General features: G+C 43.8%; 1 protein-coding gene across 1 annotated transcript in view; it reads left to right on the plus strand.

Moving 5' to 3' along the window:
- AMN (amnion associated transmembrane protein) overlaps window positions 1-22,037 on the plus strand; it is an 86,370-nt gene extending 64,333 nt beyond the window's left edge. The window contains exons 10-12 of the mRNA XM_063290361.1: window positions 1,164-1,338; window positions 14,885-15,005; window positions 21,612-22,037. Of these exons, the coding sequence (XP_063146431.1) occupies window positions 1,164-1,338; window positions 14,885-15,005; window positions 21,612-21,722 (407 nt within the window). The 3' untranslated portion in view covers window positions 21,723-22,037. The remainder of the gene's footprint in view (window positions 1-1,163; window positions 1,339-14,884; window positions 15,006-21,611) is intronic.
- The last annotated feature ends 349 nt before the right edge of the window (window positions 22,038-22,386 follow it).

Genomic DNA, 22,386 nt, shown 5'->3' on the forward strand with positions numbered 1-22,386 from the left:
ACCTCCAGGGAGACAACAGTGCACCTTGCCCTGTACAACCATCTTCCTTGAGTAAAAGGACGTGGGAAAATTACTTTGCATGCTGAATGTCCTTGCAACCAAAATTAAAGGATCAGGCTACCAGTGATGGGAAAATTCTCTGTCCAAAACCATGGAGGACTTTAATGTTTAGATGGCCAAAGAAAGCTTCCTCAGTGTCTGCTTTCTGACAAGCGTATGAGTTGTGTCTATATAGGGGAATTCCCTGGCTCTGAATGTGCAAAACTGGACATGCTAGGAACCATTCATAAATCATTAAGACAATGGAAGATTCACTAAGCATTATTTCTGTTTGCTCTGCCAGGCTTTCATTAATGCACTACTAGCATTAATTTGGCTGCTATGATATCATACTTTAAATTAATGTGGGGGGGATGGGGGGGGAGAGGAGGTTTTATTTTGTTGTAGCATTTTGTGGTATAACGACAGTCCCCATTGTAATACTGTATTTATCTCCTAAAGGACTATGCCTTATTCCAAGTCAGACTTCTTTTCATCCAGCCCAATATTGTTTGTTCTGGCTGAAAGGAGGTTTTCAGAGTCCTAGACCAAGATCTGTTCCATTACTTGTTACCTCATCCTTCCAGTTGTAGATGCCAGAGTTTGAATATAAGTCCCTTCTCTTGCCAAATATATGCTCTGCCACTGTAGTTCCTTCCTGAAACTGTCCTAAGATCTTCCAAAAGGTCTTACTACGTATAGTATTACTTCTGCTGTTTTAGTATAAGCAATTATACTGTAGTATATTCATTAGCTTTTATACTCCTGTATTTTATACACTTCATACATTTCCAACACTATTGGACACAATGTACATTACTTCTGAATACACATGGGATTGTGTTGTGCATGAGTTAACAATCCCACAGTGTTTCTTCCTTCCTAATCTGGGGAAAGTGCATTGCAGAAGTAACAGAGGAAGCAGAGAAAGGACGAAGAGGTCAGTTGCTGCTTTCATTTGCTCCCTTTGGGTATAATTGTTACTTGCTGGTATCCACAATGTTTTCTGGGATGAGGAAATCAGCTAGAGAAGCTTGATGGAACAAGAGTTATGTCCTACCTAACAGAAAATGGATTACTTCCTGCAAGTACACTGGACATGTAATATTTGCATTGTTTTCCAGGAAAATCCTTAGGCATTGTGACAGCCAACTTACAGGTAGCCATTGGCAGCAACTGGAACGCTCAAGGAATGAGCAGCCACACTGGTGCTATGATTGCTGGGATTGTCATAGGAATCCTCCTTGTCCTGCTCTTGTTGGGAATTATTCTGCTTCTTTATAAAAATGGCGCATTAAGGTAACAGGTTAAGCTATACTTTCAGAAAAAGTGCATGGGATGCTATGGTATGTTTTCTTGGGTAAGTATGATGTGGGTGAACATGTATAAATCCTTTCCTATGTTTAAAAACCCTGCATATAGAACATGATTGTCAGAGAAAAAACCAGACTTGAATACTGTCCATTAACGTGCTAGCTTTTCCTAGGTTCATCGTCTCCCAATGCAGAATTCCATCTCCATCTCTATCCTAGAGTTCTTTGAAGATTCAGAAGTATAGCCTCTTCCCTCACATATGTTTACTGATTGATTGATTATGTGCCATCAAGTTGTTGTTGACTCTTAGCAACCACATAGATAGATTTTCTGTCCCTAACCTCATATTTCAGGTCTTCCAACAGTGATCTGTAACAGAGTCTATCCACCTTGCTGCTGGTCATCTTCTCTTTCCTTCCACCTTTCCCAGCCTTCTCCAGAGAGCTAGGTCTTTGCATAATGTATCTGAAGTAGGATAATGTGATACAATTAGATATAATATGAAAATGGAATCCAAGATGGCGGCCGTGAGTGAGTGCCATGAGTGAATGCTCTATGGTGTGGGCTCCAATTTTTAGATTTTTTGCCCCAGCCTGCCTGCCTGCCTGCCTGCCGAGGTTGGGTGGCTTACAATCCCCTTACCTGATGGGCTGGGTGTAGGACTGCAGGGAGCCCCTGGATAGAGCAATGGCAGAGGTCAGTGGGTCCTGGTGGGGCACGGTGCCAGAGCGACCCGGGACTGGGGCTGCAGCTGGAGCCGGAGGCTTTTGGAGCTGTGCCGGTTGGAGCCGTTTTTGGTTCCCCCCGAGGGAATTGGGGAGACTGCACTGAACCTCGACGGTGCCGGGATGCACGAGAGATTTGGGAGCAACGGGGCCAGGGGATATCAGCGGTGGGCCCTGAGCAGCTGCAAGAGCTGCAGCCAGAGCTGCGGTCGGAGTAGCTCAGAACAGCGGACCTCAAGTGGCCAGGGCCACAGCCAAAATTGTGGCTGGGAGGTGCGCTGGAACCCCTGGTGACTGTGGGGAGCGGCAGAGGCTGGTGAATGCCAGCGGTGCTGTGGACCCAGGCGACAGGTTGTCTCCTGCTGTGGGAAGTCAGGGGAATTGATGGGAGCCATGCGGCCGCAAACTGGCCTTGAGGATATATCGGGTGTGGGTGACAGATTGGTCACAGCTACGCCAACAGCTCAGGAGGTCTAAGGCCCAGCTTGATGAATGTGGACACTGATGGCACAGCAGGCCTGGGGAGCTGCGATGTGACCGGTGCAGCCCCTGGATAATTGGACTGAGCAGGTATCCAGCGCTCTGTAGAAGAACTGGTCCGTGGGCACGAATTCCAACTTTAAGAGCTGAATCCTTGGGTTTTAACTTTGGCCACCCCCCCAACCTTTTTAGTTATCATCAGTCATCTTTAGCCTTGTGAAGATCCCTCCAGGTGTATGGGGACTCCCTCCAGGTGTGAGAGGTGGGAGAGGGAGTACAGGTTATTGGTTGAGAAGGACACACTCGCCCGCTGAGTGTGAGGCAGAGGGCGAGGAGTATTGGCTGGTGTGCCCCCTCTGGACTAGTGAGAGAAGCCGAGGGGGGGCAGTGAATGAGTGGATAGGCGATGGTGAGGCCCTGATAACGTTGAGAGCGGGAGCTGGTGCACTCAAAGGGCCCACCATCGCATTGTGATTGAGTGAGTGTGAGGTGTGAGTGAGTGTGTGCTTGGATGGAGGAATCTCTATTTTTAACCAGGGGTCTTTGGAGTCCAGGACTGGGGGCTAATGGATGGTGAGATTCTGGGGACTGTAGGGCAGGACAGAGGATTGAGATGGTGACGGGTCAGGGATGTTATGACGGGAGCCGGAGGGCGGGCCATCTATGGGGAAGACGCCCCCGGTGTTTATTACCAGGGGCGTGTTCCAGCCCTCCGTGCTCAAACCCAGACCCTGGTCAGCAGACCCATGGAGGCCCTGGGCTTCGGCTGCTGCTCTGCAATGCCAGGTCCGTTAACACCAAGGCCCCCCTCATTGGCGACCTGATCATGGAGGAAGGGGCTGACCTGGTGTGCATTACTGAAACCTGGCAGGGCATGGAAGGAGGTGTTCCTCTTTCAGAGATGTGGGCCGGCAGAGCAAGAAGCCCTTGGTGAGGTGGCCAGGCCCTGGCAGAGCGGTGGATCCCAGAACAGCAGATCCCAGTGCAGTGAGATCAGCATAGTGGAGGGGCCGATTTTGACTGGCTTTGGACTGAGTGGTACGGTTGATGACAGGGGATGATGAGCTCCTTGGACTTTAGACCCCGGTGCCAGAACCTCCCTGGATGAAGATCTTGGTGGGGAGACGACGGGTGGGAAGTAGTCCAGAGGGTGGGCGTGGCTCACCCCCCAACCTGCCCAGAGACAGCAGGCAGTTAAGAGGGTCCCTCCAGTGTGTGTGTGGTACTCCCCTCCGAGTGTGAGAGACACAGGGGGAGTCCAGAGGTGTGTGATTGTGTGTGGTTGTGTGTGAGAGTGCTTACCCCCTGTGTGAGAGACGGGGGGGGGGGACAGGAATGGATGGGTGCCTCCCCATCGACCAGTGAGAGAGGCTGAGGGGGGGCACAGGGAGAGTGTGAGGAGCTTTGGCTAGGCTCCCGCAGCGCCGAGAGCATGAGCTGGTGTGCTGTGGGGCTGGCCACTGCCCGGTCATTGAGTGAGTCTTGGGGATGCACGAGTGGAGGAGGAGACCCTTACTTCCATCCAGGGTTTCTGGAGGTCTGGGAGTGGAGGCAATTGGGCCTGGAAATTCTGGGGGCTATAGGGTGGGGTGTGCCATTGAGGTGGTGATGGGTCGGGGATGTTATGATGGGAACTGGAGGGCGGGCCATCTTTGGGGAAGACGCCCCAGGTGTCTGCTACTGGTGGCATGTTCCGGCCCTCCGAGTTCAGACCCAGGCCCTGGACAGCAGATCCTTGAGGGCCCTGGTCTCCGGCTGCTGCTCCTTAATGCCAGGTCTGTTAACAACAAGGACCCCCTCATATGCAATTTGATCACAGAGGAGGGGGCAGACTTGGCATGTATCACCAAGACCTGGCTGGGCCCAGAAGAGGGGGTAGCCCTTTCGGAAATGTGCCCAGCTGGGTTTCAGGTGTGGCACCAGCCGAGATACCAGGGTAGGGGAGGAGGAGTGGCTGTTTTCATCTGAGACCTGATCATGGAGGTGGCCTTCAGGGGCCCTGCTCCACAGGTGCCCGGGTGTGAGACCGTTTTTCAAGTTTGATTCTGGAGAACAGTTGGGAGTGCTGCTACTGTACCAGCCTCCCTGCTGCATAGCAACCTCCCTGCCTGAGCTGCTGGAGGTCATCTCAGGGTTGGCGGTGGAGTTCCCCAGGCTTATGGTTCTGGAGAACTTCAACCTGCCGTCCCTGGGGCAGGCCTCGGAGGCAGCTTGGGAGTTCATGACCACCAGGGTGGCCATGAACCTGATTCAGATTATCTGAGACCCAACTCGGGACAGTGGCCTCACCCTGGACTTAGTTTTCTTGTCGGAGCAATGGCAGTGTTATCTGAGGGGAGAAGTATCTCTCCCCTTTGTCATGGCCAGATCACACCTTGGTGAGCCTGAGATTCTCTTATGCCATTCCCCTCCGCAGGGATGCAGGACCTATTTGATTGGTCCACCCCCGGTGACTAATGGACCCATTAGGGTTTCAGGGGGAGCTGGGGGTTATACCCGGGGATCTGCTGCATGATCCAGCGGAGGCCCTGGTGGTGGCCTGGAATAAGGAAGCAGCTAGGGCCTTGGACAAGATCACGCCTGTGCAGCCTCTCTCATTCCATAGAACCCGATACTCCCCATGGTTTATGGAGGAGCTGGGGGTGCTGAAGGGGATTAAGAGATGCCTAGAGCACCACTGGAGGAAGACAAAGACCGGACCTGACTGAACGCAAGCTAGAGCCGCTATTAAGGTCTACCTTGTGGGGGTAAGAGCGGCGAAACGTCAGTATTTCTCTGCTCTTATTGCATCCACAGAATGCTCGCCCAGTGGCCCTGTTTAAGATTACCTGTTCCCTTCTGGGGAAAGGGGATCCAGAGATCCATCTACAGGGCCGAGCTGAGGAGTTTTCTGGGCATCTGCAGGATAAAATCGCTCAGATCCGTTCCAAGTTGGACTCTGAGCATGAGGCAGTGTCTGGGGAGATACCCGGGGGACATTCTTACCCTGTTATCTGGGAACGGCTTGAGACTGTTGAGCCCAAGGAAGTGGACAGGATCCTCCGGACTGTAAACACCACCACTTGTCAACTAGACCCATGCCCCTCCTGGCTGGTGAAGGCAGCTCAGGAGGGGATGTGTGGTTGGGTCCAAGCGATGGTAAATACTTCCTTGAGAGAGGGGGTATTTCTGGCAACCTTCAAAGAGGTGCTGGTGTGCCCCCTCCTCAAGAAACCATCACTGGACCCTAGTGTACTGCACAACTTTTGCCCAGTCTCCCACCTCCCCTTTTTGGGGAAAGTGGTTGAGAAAGTGGTGGAGCTGCAGCTCCAGAGGATCCTGGATGAAACAGATTATCTAGACCCCTTCCAGACAGGTTTCAGGCCCAGTTATGGGATGGAAACGGCATTGGTCACACTTATGGATGATCTCTGGCGGGGGCGGGATGGAGGGAGTGCATCCATCCTGGCTCTTCTTGACCTGTCAGCAGCTTTCAATACCATCAACCATGGTATCCTTTTGGGTCAGCTCAGGGAGATGGGGGTGGGCAGCATAGTTTTGCGCTGATTCACCTCCTTCCTCCAGGGCCGATCCCAGTTGGTGTTGATAGGGGAGGAGAGATCAACCTCATGGCCCCTTCTTAGTGGGGTGCCGTGGGGACCAGTACTCTCCCTCTCCTTTTTAACATCTACATGAAACCGCTGGGCAAGATCATCTGTCACCACGGGATGAGGTATCATCAGTATGCTGATGATACTCAATTGTATATCTCCACCCCAGGTGAAGTAAGTGATGCCGTGACCACCCTCTCTGAGTGTCTGGGGGCTGTGGGGACCTGGATGGGGAACAACAGGCTTCGACTGAACCCTAGTAAGACGGAGTGGCCGTGGAACGGCACCTCGGGTGCCAGGAATATGTCATCTTTAGTGCTGGATGGGGTTGCACTGCCCCAGACACACCTGGTGTGTAACTTGGGGGTTGTCTTGGACTCACGACTCCTGCTTGAAGAGCAGGTGGCAGTCGTGGCTGGAAGGGCCTTTGCACAGCTTTGGGTTGTGTGCCAGCTACTCCCTTTCCTGACCGAGAGGCCCTTTGAACGGTCACTCATGCCCTTGAAGAGTATCCGGAAGCTTCAGCTGGTTCAGAATGCAGCTGCGCAGACGATCTTGGGCATTCCAAGATTTGCACATGTAACACCTTTGTTGCGTGAGCTGCACTGGGTTCCAGTTTGCTTCTGGGTCCAATTCAAGGTGTTGGTCATTATCTTTAAAGCCCTACATGGCATGGGACCAAGATATCTGAGGAACCGTCTCATCTCTATTACATCAACCCACCCCATCCGGTCATGCAGGGAGGGCATGTTACCGACCCCATCTATAAAAGAATTTCATCTAGTGGGGTCTCCGAAGCGTGCCTTCTCTGCTGTAGCTCCCGCCCTTTGGAGCATCCTTCCCACAGAGGTGGGACAGGCCCCCTCGCTCCTGGACTTTCGCAAAAGATTAAAGACCTGGTTTTGTCAGCAGGCTTGGAATGGGAGGGGGAATAGTTATACCTGGGGATGGCTAGCGCCCTAAGTGACTTTGAGGGGCCTGTTACACTCACGGACTGATTAAAATCCTTTGCCACTTGGATTTTATTATATCTTTATTTTATTGTATTGTTGTATTGGAATGGTTTTAAATTCTAACTTCCTTTTATTGTAAACTGTGCAGAGTCCCCCATGAGGCAGAGATGGGCGGTGAATAAATTTATAAATAAATAAATAAAAAATAATTTGAGCCTGGTCATTTCTGCTTCAAGTGAGAATTTTGAGTTGATTTGTTTGATGATCCATTGTTTGTTTTCTTGGATGTCCATGGTATTCTCAGGAGTCTTCTCCAACACCTAAGTTCAAAAACATCAATACTCTTCCTCTTCTGCTTCTTCAAAGTCAAATTTTGTTTCCATAGAGTGTCACAGGGAATACTATGGCTTGAACAATTCTGATCTTTGTAGGTACAGACACATGGCATTTGAATATTTTTTCCAAGACCTTTATGGCTGCTCTACCAAGTGCTAGTCTGTGGCGTATTTCTTGAATGCTCGTTCCTTTACTGTTGCAACTCTGGCTCTGTAACATGACAGCATGAGGGAACAATTCACAGTAACTTGCCTGCAATATGATGTGTACAAATAGCTGTTTTAACACTAGGAGGCAACACTAGGAGGCTTACTGCAGAGATCAGCAGTGTGTATCTGGGATGCCCCAGATAGCAACTGTGAGAACCTTCAAAATTAAATAATGTTTAAATATTAAATTTTTTAAAATGGCAAAATCTCAGAAGAGTTTGTGCAAGAATGTTGACATCTTGTAAGATTTCAGGAATGAGATTGCTGAAATCTCACAGGAATTGAGATTTCAGTTGTATGTATGTATGTCCTCTCTGAACAATTGTATGAGAAGAGAATGGTGACCCTTGACTCCCTATGTGGTTTTGAGAAGGAAACACCCTGAGAATCTCATTAATGCTTCTTTACAAGTAAATTCGAATATTCAGCATTATAATTATTCGTGTCCAGAAGAGTAGGGAAGATACTGAGTGGTACAAAGACCAGTACCTACAAGGAGAAGTTGAAAGATGTGGATATGTTGAACCAAAGAGCAAAACTCTAAGGGAAGTGTGATTTTAGGCAAACGTTAGAAGAAATTCTCTGATGTTGCACATTGTTCTTCAGTTGAACAGACCATCTTAAAAGGCAATGGGCTTTATTTTGTTTGAAATTCTTAAGCAGGGAATAAGATTCTGCACTAATAGCTAATTCTATAATAGATTTAAAGATATAAGGGGAAATGAAATATGGTGAAATCTCAGAAACAAACAATTATGCTTTTCATTGTTCTCCATACACTGCTTCAGGGATATTACTTGTAAGGGTGTATGGTAGTTTCCCAAAACTTGGTTTCTTCCAGATATGTTGGATTACAACTTCATAATTCTTGGGTGGCCTAGCTTTTGGCTTTTTAAAGCCAAAACAACATCTCAGATGGTGAATGGTGCACAGATATGCACCTACAGTGATTTAAAGCCCTTAGACATCGTTCAGTTTAGGTTCCTACAAGTGCTATTCTGCATCCCATGCTGTGTTCCAGATGATTTAATCTACATGGAAGCTGGTATGATTCCACTGGAGACAACAGTCCACATTTGCTGCCTCTCCTGCTGCTTAAGCTCCTGTTTTCTAACAGCTAACTGGCCTCATTGAATCTCCTTGATTCAATGGTTGGTTTTTCATCAAGGTGGAAAGAAAAATCTCAGCTGACCCCTGTTACTGTAGTCTTTCCTATTCTCTGTGGCCTCTGGGTTTAGAGAGAATGAAAGCTGAAATCCATCAAAGAATCTTTGACATTGCACAGCAGACAGGTCTGGGTGCTACAGCCAACTCTCAGTAGTAGGTTCCGAATTGGAAACCCTTCATACCAGCAAACTACCTATTCAATATTGTTTGCCCAGCACACTGTAGAAGCTTTTTACTGGCTCACTTCAGTGCCTTACCTTCAGCAGGACTAGACTAATACACTAGGACCCCATTCACTGAGATATGGTGTCCTTGGGGTCTGAACAAACCTGAGACCCTATTTCATGTATTTTTCCATTGCCCTTTTCATGCCAGTTTACGTGCAGAGATACCTTTACCAACCATTGTTAAGGGAAGGAGAGGGAATCCATTTCCTACTCACAGATCAGAACCTTACCATCAGCAACAGAATTTCTATTCTAAAAGTTTCTATCTGCAGAAATTTCCCAAAGAAGACATAAGATGTCCTAATCTTGGAATGATTACACTATGGAGTTTAGTTGCTCTTTTATCTTATTGTGTTTCTATTTTATTCTTGTATTGTCTATTGTATTTTTACTTTATCCTACGTGTTACATTGTTTTTTAGTTTTCTCTCATTCTGGTTTTAAGTCTAAATATTTTATATTTTATGTGACTATTACTTTGTTTTAGCTGTATTCTGTCATTGATTCTGAGGTTTTTCCTTTTTTACCTTGCTGGTCATTGACCATAGTTAAATAAAGTTGAAATTTGACATGTGGAGTGTAATCAAATATATCCCAAGAGAACCAGGTTGGAAAAACACTCTTAAGACTTTAGTTTTCTCCAAAGAGGAATTTTATTTATTTATTTATCAAACTTTATCACCGCCATCTCCCCCCCACAGGGGGACTCTGGTCAGTTTACAGTAAAACAGAATTAAAATTCAGAATGAATACAAATACAATAATACAATAAAAATAGAAATATAATAGAATCTAAATGGCTAAGAGATTTTAATCAGTCCATGAATGTGATAGGTCCATCAAAAATCACTTTAGGGTGCTAGCCATCCCCAGGTATGACTGTTCCCTCTCCCATTCCAAGCCTGCTGACAAAACCAGGTCTTTAATCTTTTTCAAAAGTCCAGGAGTCTCACCTCTAGGGGAAGGATGTTCCAAAGGGAGGGAGCTACTGCAAAGAAGACACGCTTCCAAGACCCCACTAGGTGGAATTCTTTTATAGATGGGGTCCATAACATGCCCTCCCTGCATGACCGGATGGGGCGGGTTGATGTGATAGGGATGAGATGGTCCCTCAGATATCCCGGTCCCATGCCATGTAGGGCTTTAAAGGTAATGACCAACACCTTGAATTGGACCCGGAAGCAAACTGGAACCCAGTGCAGCTCACGCAACAAAGGTGTTACATGTGCAAACCTTGGGACACCCAAGATTGCCCGCGTGGCTGCATTCTGGACCAGCTGAAGCTTCCGGATATTCTTCAAGGGTAGCCCCATGGAAAGTGCATTGCAATAGTCTATATGAGAGATGACCAGAGCATGAGTGACCGTTCAAAGGGCCTCTTGGTCCAGGAAAGGGTGTAACTGGTACACAACCCAAAGTGCAACCCCATCCAGCACTAAAGATGACAAGTTTCTAGTACCTTAGGTGCCATTAATCCACAGCCACTCCATCTTACCAGGGTTCAGTCGAAGCCTGTTGTTCCCCATCCAGGCCCCCACAGCCCCCAGACACTCGGAGTGGGTGGTCACGGCATCACTTACTTCACCAGAATGGAGATATATAATTGAGTATCATCAGCATACTGATGATACCTCATCCCTACGCCAATATGCCAAAAATAGACTAAGCACTAGGACAGGAATAGAAAAATAGATCCAAAGTCATTATGGGGTTTAAAACAGCACAAAGAATGGCTTTGAGATTGTAATGAGAATGGACAAAATTTCAGTCTTCTCCAACTAGGTGACTTTCAGACATGCTGGGACCTTAGCTTCCACAGTTCCTAATCTAAAGACATCCTGGCTAGAGACTAAAAGTACCAGCACATCTGGAGGTACCCTGCTGAGGCAGACTGAATAACATGATTTACTAGAATGAAGGAAAACCTCAGGGAGGTTCCTTCAGACTACCTGAGTTAGATTGCATGACTCGCTAATATAGAAGACATATAGAAGAAGATATAATGTAAGGATCATGTAAGTACTGCTATCCAACATCACATTTTTATTAACCTGGTTGGCTTTTGTTTAATGTATAAACAAAAATTATAATTTATAAATGCAGTGCATTAAATTTTTATAAACAAAACCCTTCCCTCCCCAAAATGGAGCTCCTAGCAGCTGTTAGTAAGAAGAAAAGTGAGATCAAAAGGAAAAAACATTCATACTCAGCTGGCTCAGCAGTCAAAGCAGCTCATATGCCAAATGGCCTGTCTGGATAAAAATATCTTTGCTTGCTAGGAGAAGGAGAACTGAGACAGATGGAATTCCAGACCCATCAGACAGTCAATATTTTGACCAGCTCATCTCTCTTGGAAAACGGAAAGCTTTAGGATTGGACTACTTCTTCCCAGCCAAGCTCAGGATCAAACAGCTTAAAGGCACTAGGTTTTGACTTCTCAATCACATGGGCATTTGTTCTTTGAGAGCAGTTTTTTTCAGTCTAACCAGTGGAGGAAAGATAACACCTTCTTTAAGTTAACCAGGGGAGGAACTGCCTATATAAATGCTGTAAGCTCTGTCACTCTGCCATCCTTTGGGGGCACGATTCCTCTTCCCAGCAGTCTACCAAACCTCTGGCTCTGTAGCTCATTCCAGAACAAAATAGATTGTTGAACCAAAACGACAGAGTAAAGCCCACAGGAAAAATCCAAAGTGTAACTATACACGGACCAAGAACTAGCACACCTAGCTTCTCTGTGTAATGTGAAGCAATAACATCTGCACTGAAATGCCATGGCTTGGCACACCATTATTTTCATGGGGGTGCACATTTGGAGATCCAAGGGAGCATTGGCCTGGTTGCCTAGGCAACAGAGATGTTCCTTCTCCTCACTCCGTATTCCAATTGGCAGCCACAGACTGAGAAAAACAACAATAGCCTCCATGAAAGGTGGAAAGCGGGGGGTTTGTGGTGCTTTTTTAAAAATCCCTGAGACTGCCAAAATCAAATTGCATTAAAATATGATGCAGTATAATGACAGATACATAAAAGGAAGCCAATGTGATCTTGTATATTGCTTTATTTAATATGAAAATTTGTATCCTGCCTTTCTAATGCATATGCCGCACTCAAGGTGGCTAACAGCATTTATACAGGTACAAAATTAAAATAATTAAGACCAAACCATTTTTGTCATAGTCTAAAAACAAAGGCCAATACAACAGTGAAAAGAATATCTAACAAGAGCAAAACTGATGACATCTTCAAGTCAAAAGGCCCCTGGGGAAGAATGCCTTCCTAAAGAGGAGCGCCTTAACCAAATAATCTGGATGCCCATAAGCAAGAGTTACCAGTAAAGAGAGGAGCCTCCTTGGAATGCTTTCCACAGCTCAGAACAAAAAAAAAATTAAATTTCTGCAGGATATGGGCATTATTTGTCGCTTCTCCCATCAAAAGGACATGTCAAAAAGTCACTTGCTTTTTTCTTTCTATATTAAGAGGAAAGAGCCCAGCAAGACTTGGAGAATATGTATTGTTCTGAAATGTGTAGGCATTTCAGAACAGCAGCTCTTCTGAGAGCTAAATTTCAGAATCCCATCTGAAATGGAACCATTACAAACAGATGGTTTTCATTACATCTGTTTCATGGGCTGCCTGTTATAAATATGAGGGCTGTGCTAATCCATCAGAGGAGGATTTGGAATATGCAGGAGAAAGCTCCTCTTCTTGAATGCAGACAGCCAGGAGCAGCTTCCTGAACAGCCACACAAAATTATAATGGGAGTTTAAAGATGAGATCAAATTTGTTATGCACCTTGCAGGGCAAGTGAGGTCATCTTGAAAGGAATAGCAGTGATTTCCTGCAGCTATAGGGAATAAAAGGAGTCTGGCTTCTTATATCACAATCAAACAAGGTTTTCTGAGGCCTTCTACTCAAGGCCCTTCCCCCCTGAGGTGAGGAGGTTAACAATCAAGGAGATGACCTCCTTAATTACAGTGCCACACTGCTGGCATATTTTCCCCAGGAAAGCATGTGTGGCACTTACAAACTTTAATTTGCCCAGGTGTTTAATGTCTGACATATTTGATGAAGATGATGATGATGAAGAAGAAGAAATAATTTAGTCATAGACCAAAGTAAATGAAAAAGAAAGCAACGTTAAAATATCTGGAATAAAAAAAGCTTATTCACACTAGGTTAAACATACCTATATTGTGTTCTTGTTTCTTCCTTTATGATCTTGGTTGTTTAATAGGAAATACACAATTACCTGTTGGGATCAGGGTTGCAATTTGTGATTAACTCTGTCATCCAAGAGTGATGGATAGGACACTTCTATATATGTAAGCATTCTGGATAGGGGATATTATTGAATCGCCTGGTCAATATCATTGAGGGCAAATTGTCTAAGCCTGTCCTCCTGGGTGAGGGTGCAAGGTTATAATAAAAGTATTGGGAGTTGGTGAAAGGTGGATACATGAGCTCCTTCTGAAAGAGCCGTGAGGTGTTATATCTATCTCTTTGTACATCAAGGTAAAAATGCTCTGCTTGATCAAGCTTGTCGCTTGCTCCATTTCTTTATTTATGTAACATTGCAAAAATTATGTCTTTAAATAAATAAATAAATAAATAAATTTGCAATGTTCCCAATGACTGTTTTGTAGACACGATTGCCACATCAGGGACAAGCCAATTCTATCGCCTTAGGTAGAGGACACTATGGAGCCATCATCCAGTTCCACATACAGAAGTTGACTAGAAGTTGATACTGACAGGCCTGCATATTCTACAGCAGTGTAGATGGCAGGCTATATCAATTTACTCGTTTGTTAGTTTAGGCAATGTATATATGACCACTCAAAGCAAACTGAGTAGCTACCATAGGATTAAAAACACAAACAAAATAACCAAACAGCATAAACATAATAGAACCACACTGCCATACAACACAATCAAGGCCATATCACAGCATGTTCACATTCCAAAATAATTTTCCAGATGAGTCCTCCAATAGCATAGCCCAGTGCCTGGAAGTAAAACCAGGTTTTTAAGGCCTTACAGAAAGCCAACAAGATTGGGGCCTTCCAAATCTTGGGCAGTATCCGTTCCAAAGGACAGGTGCTGTGACAAAGAAGGCACACCTCCTGGGTCCCCTTAGGTGCCATTATTTCATGGCAGGTACCCAAAGCATGCCCATTCTATCTCATGGCCAGGAAATGAGCAAACAAAATCGGAGATGGGCAGTCTTGCAAAGAGTTGTGGTCATAAGGGAGGCAACATGATAGATAGAGCTTACCTCACCAATTCTGTGCTGGTGAACACCTGCACTCTGAGATTATTGTGCCACTATGCCTAAAGTTAGGACTGCCCCTGCCTACATTAGTAGACTGCCTTATATTATCAAATCAGCTCTCTCTCTCACATATCAATTTCACTGTATCTTGGAAACCTATTACTGTACCAGTCTTTTGCTTTCCCCTAAATGGGTGTGTTTGAGAAATCATTCAGTATCTTTACACAGTCTAATGTATGTTTTTATTAATCCAGCCTAAACCTCAGCTCTGAAGCAGAATTTAGACAGATCGCAGTAGCATCAATCCTTGGGCAGCACAAATGTTCTGTAAATACCAAAGTACTACTTTGAGGGCTGATTTCAATTTCCTTATATAACATTATTGTAGCTCATACATCTGGTACAAGAACTACTGATGTTAGGGTGGCTTCTCTTTGGGGCCAGTGTTGAGAAACACCGCTGTAAATATACAGATTTAAAGTTCTGACAATTTACTAAGTTCAGTGATTCTTCTTAAGAAACCAACTGCAATTGTCTTTGTTTATATCCTGTCATTTCTATCTTCACAGATTTCTCTCCTCTCTGCACCTTTCCTCTTTGTGGAACCGAAAAAAGGATCAAGAAGATTGTGGAGGAACAATTGAGGAAGGGTTTGATAATCCTATGTTTGACACACCATGTAACCCAACTGTAAGGGTCCAATTTTCTGTATACTTATTTATGTATGGACAATGCACCTCCACCAATGAGACAGGGACATCCAGAGCTAGGGGGGAAAAAACAAACCTTCTCCTGCTGTATTTGTACTGGCTAAGCTAAATCTGGGTAGATCAACATTTTTTTCAACTTCTTTTCTCTGACAGTTTTCCTCCTGCAGTAAAATCAGTGGGAGAAAAAACATATATACCAATTCAAGGGCTGGAATACATTCCCAGCCTGTCCATGCCAATCCACCCAATATGCCTCAATAAGCATCCAAATTCCTACTTCAAACTAACAAGGACCTCAGAGGTATAGCTGCAGGAATTGGATAAGAGCATCTAATATGAAATCTCTTCCTTGAAATAGGATGCCATAAGTATCTAGTTGCTCCTGGGCCCACCTACCTCCCAGAACTGCAATTTTAAAATATTTTTAAATCATCATTCAAAGCAAAAAGCCTCTGAAGTTAGTTTGAAAATTAAAAAAAAAATCCTTGTACAATATTGTTTTACTTCATAAATCTGGTACAAAGACTGCTGATGTTGATCCAAGGAGAATTCAGACATTAAAAAAATAATGAGAGTTAAAATTTCAGTTTATGAGATATAAATTGGCATTATTATTTAATTAAGAGTAAATTAGAACTTTCTGGTTTATAACCTTTGTTTAAAACTGATGAAGAAGAAATATTGTAGCTGTCCTATGAAAAGGCATGCCATAAGATAGGAGTGTTCAAAATATGTTTGAAAATATGTTTTGCATGAGATCACTTCCCTTTCATTGTTGTTGTTTAGTCATTTAGTTGCTTCCGACTCTTCGTGACTTCATGGACCAGCCCACGCCAGAGCTTCCTGTCGGTTGTCAACACCCCCAGCTCCCCCAGGGACGAGTCCGTCACCTCTAGAATATCATCCATCCACCTTGCCCGTGGTCGGCCCCTCTTGCTTTTGCCCTCCACTCTCCCTAGCATCAGCATCTTCTCCAGGGTGTCCTGTCTTCTCATTATGTGGCCAAAGTATTTCAGTTTTGCCTTTAATATCATTCCCTCAAGTGAGCAGTCTGGCTTTATTTCCTGGAGGATGGACTGGTTTGATCTTCTTGCAGTCCAAGGCACTCTCAGAATTTTCCTCCACCACCACAGTTCAAAAGCATCGATCTTCCTTCTCTCAGCCTTCCTTATGGTCCAGCTCTCGCAGCCATATGTTACTACGGGGAACACCATTGCTTTAACTATGCGGGCCTTTGTTGTCAGTGTGATGTCTCTGCTCTTAACTATTTTATCGAGATTGGTCATTGCTCTTCTCCCAAGGATTAAGTGTCTTCTGATTTCCTGACTGCAGTCAGCATCTGCAGTAATCTTTGCACCTAGGAATACCAAGTCTTTCACTGCTTCTACATTTTCTTCCTCTATTTGCCAGTTATCAATCAAGCTGGTTGCCATAATCTTGGTTTTTTTGAGGTTTAGCTGCAAGCCAGCTTTTGCACTTCCTTCTTTCACCTTCATCATAAGGCTCCTCAGTTCCTCTTCGCTTTCAGCCATCAAAGTGGTATCATCTGCATATCTGAGATTGTTCATGTTTCTTCCAGAAATTTTAACTCCAGCCTTGGATTCCTCAAGCCCAGCATGTCACATGATGTGTTCTGCGTACAAGTTGAATAGGTAGGGTGAGAGTAGACAGCCCTGCCGCACTCCTTTCCCAATCTTAAACCAGTCCGTTGTTCCGTGGTCTGTTCTTACTGTTGCTACTTGGTCGTTATACAGATTCTTCAGGAGGCATACAAGATGACTTGGTATCCCCATACCACTAAGAACTTGCCACAATTTGTTATGGTCCACACAGTCAAAGGCTTTAGAATAGTCAATAAAACAGAAATAGGTGTTTTTCTGAAACTCCCTGGCTTTTTCCATTATCCAGCGGATATTGGCAATTTGGTCCCTAGTTCCTCTGCCTTTTCTAAACCCAGCTTGTACATCTGGCAATTCTCGCTCCATGAGTTGCTGAAGTCTACCTTGCAGGATCTTCAGCATTACCTTACTGGCATGTGAAATGAGTGCCACTGTTCGATAGTTTGAACATTCTTTAGTGTTTTCCTTTTTTGGTATGGGGATATAAGTTGATTTTTTCCAATCTGATGGCCATTCCTGTGTTTTCAAAATTTGCTGGCATATAGCATGCATTACCTTGACAGCATCATCTCGCAAGATTTTGAACAGTTCAGCTGGGATGCCGTCATCTCCTGCTGCCTTCTTATTAGCAATGCTTCTTAAGGCCCATGCAACCTCACTCTTCAAGATGTCTGGCTCTAGCTCACTGACCACACCATCAAAGCTATCCCCGATATTGTTATCCTTCCTATACAGGTCTTCCGTATATTCTTGCCACCTTTTCTTGATCTCTTCTTCTTCTGTTAGGTCCTTGCCATCTTTGTTTTTGATCATACCCATTTTGGCCTGGAATTTACCTCCAATGTTTCTAATTTTCTGGAAGAGGTCTCTTGTCCTTCCTATTCTATTGTCTTCTTCCACTTCCGCGCATTGCTTGTTTAAAAATAATTCCTTATCTCTTCTGGCTAACCTCTGGAATTTTGCATTTAATTGGGCATATCTCCCCCTATCGCTGTTGCCTTTTGCTTTCCTTCTTTCTTGGGCTACTTCTAGTGTCTCAGCAGACAGCCATTTTGCCTTCTTGGTTTTCTCTCTCTTTGGGATGTATTTTGTTGCCGCCTCTTGAACAATGTTGCGGACTTCTGTCCATAGTTCTTCTGGGACCCTATCTACTAAGTCCAGTCCCTTAAATCTATTCTTCACCTCCACTGCATATTCCTTAGGAATATTAGTGAGCTCATATCTAGCTGATCTGTGGGTCTTCCCTAATCTCTCTAGTCTGATCCTAAATTGTGCAATAAGAAGTTCGTGATCTGAACTACAGTCAGCTCCAGGTCTTGTTTTTACCGACTGTATAGATGTCCACCACCTTTGGGTGCAGAGGATGTAGTCAATCTGGTTTCGGTGTTGTCCATCTGGGGAAGTCCATGTATAAAGCCGTCTCTTAGGTTGCTGGAAGAGAGTGTTTGTTATGCAGAGTGAGTTGTCTTGGCAACATTCTATCAGCCTATGTCCTGCTTCGTTTTGTTCTCCCGGGCCATGCTTACCTGTAATTCCAGGTGTCATTTGACTGCCCACCTTAGCATTCCAGTCTCCTGTGATGAAAATAACATCTCTTTTAGGCGTGTTGTCCAGTAGGTGCTGCAGATCCTCATAGAACTGCTCTACTTCAGCTTCTTCAGCATCTGTGGTTGGGGCGTATATTTGGATCACTGTGATGTTAGATGGCTTGCCCTGAATTCAAATTGAGATCATTCTATCATTTTTTGGATTGTATCCAAGCACTGCTTTAGCCACTTTACTATTAATTATGAAGGCTACTCCATTTCTTCTGTGGTCCTCTTGTCCACAGTAGTAGATCTGGTGGTCATTTGATGTGAAGTGGCCCATTCCAGACCATTTCAGTTCACTGACGCCCAGAATGTCTATCTTTAATCTTGGCATCTCACCAATAACCACATCCAATTTGCCCTGGCTCATAGATCTTACATTCCAGGTTCCAATGGTGTGTTGATCCGTAGAACATCGGATTCGCCGTTCACCACCAGCACCGTCGGCCGCTAGCCGTCCTTTCGACTTTGAGCTAGCTGCGTCATCATGTCTGGGGCTAGTTGAACTCATCCTCTGTTCCTCCCCAGTAGCATTTTGACCATCTTCCGACCTGGGGGTCTCATCTTCCGATGGTATACTGACATATCTCTGGTTGTACTGATCCATTTAGTTTTCACGGCAAGAATACTGGGGTGGGCTGCCATTACCTTCCCCAGAGATCGCATTTAGTCTGACCTCTCTGTCATGACCTTCCCGTCTTGGGTGGCCCTTCACGGTTTAGCTCATGGCATCACTGAGGTGCTCAAGCTCCAGCACCACGACAAGGTAACGATCCTTTGCTGAAGTCCCTTTCATTAATCCCTTAGAATTAGGACTAAACTACTCAACTTTCATTAAGTCAATGATACTACCAATATGGTAGACATAGCCTAGAAGCTGAAGTAGCAGTAATATAAGGGAAAAGGAACCATGTAACAGTGGAGTTCTTGACTGTAAGGGATAATTAAAACTGAGGATAATTAAATGCATTTTTTTTATTTTAAGAAAGTGGATTTTAATAAACTCAGAGCTATGATAAATAGGATTTTTTGGGAGAAAAATCAAATGGGAAAAGGAAATCAAAATAGGTGGGAATCCCTAAAATGGGGTACTAAAAACACAGTTGCAAACAAATTCAATGATAGGAAAATATAAGAAGAGACCAGTGTAGCTTTACAAAAACCTAGTGAGATGTTAAAAACAGAAAAGAATTCTATAGGAGGAAGAGAGGTTTTCAAGGCCTTCTAGAATGCCATAAGAATGAGAGGGACATGAATACCTAGGGGATCTCATTCCAGAAGGCAGGTGTGGTGACAGAGAAGCCACTCTTCCTGGGTCCCTGTAGAATAAGCTGAGGTTGGCAAAGGATGCTAAGAACAACAGAAAGTACTTTTTCAGATATGTTCAAAATAAAAGGCAGATCAAAAGGCCGTGAAGTTGCAAAACATTAATAGATAATAAAGAAAGAATAGAACTACAGTATTCAGTTCATCTTTTGGCTTAGTCTTTTCTGAGAAGATGGTGTGAGTTCTACCAGACAATTCTGAACAGCCGGATGAAATGGCAAGATGGAAACTTAAGGGTGATAGAAACATGGTCAGTGAATATCTTGCTTTGAATAAGGTTAAATCTCCAGTGTCAGATAAATTGCTTCCTAGGATACTGAAAGAACATGCAGGTGATCTGACCAAACCTTTGTGTATTATTTGAGAGAAATCCTGGAGAAATGGTGAACTGACAGATAGGGACAAATGTTGTCCCTGTCTTCAGAAAAAGGGAAAACAAGGATCAAATAAACTGCAGACCAGTCAATTTGTCAATTCTACAACATAAAATCTGTAGGCAGCTTAAAATGTGTTAAATACCAGATGTCAAGGTATGCATTTCTCCAGAACTAGGCTTGCCAAGCTACTCTTATCTCATGCTTTGATCAGGTAGCTTCCTTTGTAGATTGTGAAATGCTGTAGGCATAATATATCTTGATTTCAACAAAGCATTGACAAAGGACAACCATGACATTCCAATTAGCAAGTTAGTTAAGTGTGGGGTGGATGGCATGACCATTAAATAACACATACTTGGGTCAAAACTGCTCAAATAATATTTATCAACATTAAACTAGAGGGGAGATCTTAAGTGGTATGCCAAAGCATTCAGCCCTGAGCATTATATGCTTTAACTTATTAATGGCTTCTCTATGGGACAAATGCTTTACAAATTTGCAGATGACACAAAATTGGGTAGGATAGTTAATACCTTAATACCCATCTAGAGGTGACGGACTCGTCCCTGGGGGAGCTGGCGGTGTTGACGACCAACAGGAAGCTGTGGCGTGGGCTGGTCCATGAAGTCGTGAAGAGTCGGAAGTGACTAAACGAATAAACAACAAGTTAATACCTTAGAAAATGGAAATACAATTTAAATGTGAATCATTAGTGTAATATGGCTGCAAAAAAGACTAGGTAGTATCAACAAAACTGTCTATATCACAAGAAATAATAATTCCACTTAATTCTGAGCAATGGACCTTAAGGAGGATTCAGACAAACTGAAGCAAGTAGAAAAGGGAGAACAGGAAACTATAAATTAAAGTCTCTGGAAAGTTTGAAGGAGTTGGGCATCTTCAACTTCAGAAGACTGGGTTGATAAGATAGAACTCTTCAAATACCTGAAAGAACGTGACATAGGAGAAGGTGAAGAATTACTCTACCAACTCAGAGTGCAGGACATTAAATAATGGGTTGAAGCTACAGGAAGGTAGTTTTTGATTGGTTATTGAAGAAGTTTGACAGTGGAACAAATTGTCCAGGGAGTGGTGAGTTCCACGTCACTGACGTGCTTAAGCAAGGCAAAACAGCCATCTCTTGGAAGGCTTAAATCTGGATTCCTGCACTGACTAGGTGGTTGGACTTGATGGCCTAAGTAGTCCCTTACAATGTTTTACAAGTGGGAATTGAATAACAGGGAGGAGATGAGGAGTGGGGGGAAGTTACCTATTACCCCATTATAGTCTTAATCTGGATTGAATCTCCAAATGAAAAAGAAAAAAACCCATACAATTATATTTATATGTTAGCATATTATGTTGTTTGTCTCTTAGAATACAGTAGTGTAAACATAGAGAAAGATTTTGTGCCATCCAAGCAACTTTGCCTCCATATTATACATTTATGAAATGTATTTAAATATAAAATTTAGGTTTTCTTAATGTAGAAATTATGTTATGTGCACAGCAAATGAATGGCCTTAAACATTACTTTGTCAACTGTAAATACTGCGTTGATAGTATTAATTCATCTCACCTCACAAGAGCTATTTTCTCTTCAAAGCATTTAAGCTTCCAAGTTAGTTTTCACCAACTGCATTAACATGTGCACTTTCTCTCTCTTTTTTCCTAGGCTTTAGCCAATAGACACTCTATGGAAGAGACTCAGGAGGAGATGGCAAGCAAAAATAGCAAGCTTTATTACATTAACCCTTTATATGATGAAACAGAATTTAATGCTTAAAGTCAAACCTGTATGGCTAAGTCTTTCCCACTCATGCATTGCTTACAGTTTCAACTCAAAAAACTCAAAATCACTGTTTACCCGTATACACAGATTTCATTCATGCAGTTGTGTGCATTATACCAAAGTCAATTTGATGTGGCCTCTATTAAATTGTGAGTAATTTTGTAAGTGAAGAGTATAGCCAACTAATAAATGGAGCTTATCATAAGCAATTATATTTCTAATCATTTATAGTTGTATTCTCCCCACTTGGTGTCCTCCATATCTGGTGAAATTGCAACCTCCAGAATTTCAAGCAACATTTTCCAATTTTTTTTCTGAAAAATACCAAGTGGGGGAAAGCTGATTTAGAGAAATATTCATCAGATTTCTACAAGAAATCCCTAGCATAATAACATAGAGTTATAGAACATTATACATGACTGTTCATTCCCAGTTCTTCCATGGAGATAATATAATCCAGCCGAACTTTATGATCTTTGCCTAATTTAAGAAACCCTCTGCAAGTGAAACAATCAGACCTTTTCCAAGTTTAAGATGTTAATGCCTCTGGCCAGAGTCTGCTGGCCAGAAAAAAAAAGAATGGAGGGCTTTTGCTGTTTAAGGAAGCACATCAAGTTCTGAGCACAATAGTTTAAGGAATATCTCCTTAAACCAAACG

This window comes from Candoia aspera, chromosome 1, assembly GCF_035149785.1.
Source record: "Candoia aspera isolate rCanAsp1 chromosome 1, rCanAsp1.hap2, whole genome shotgun sequence".
Taxonomy (NCBI): Eukaryota; Metazoa; Chordata; class Lepidosauria; order Squamata; family Boidae; genus Candoia; species Candoia aspera.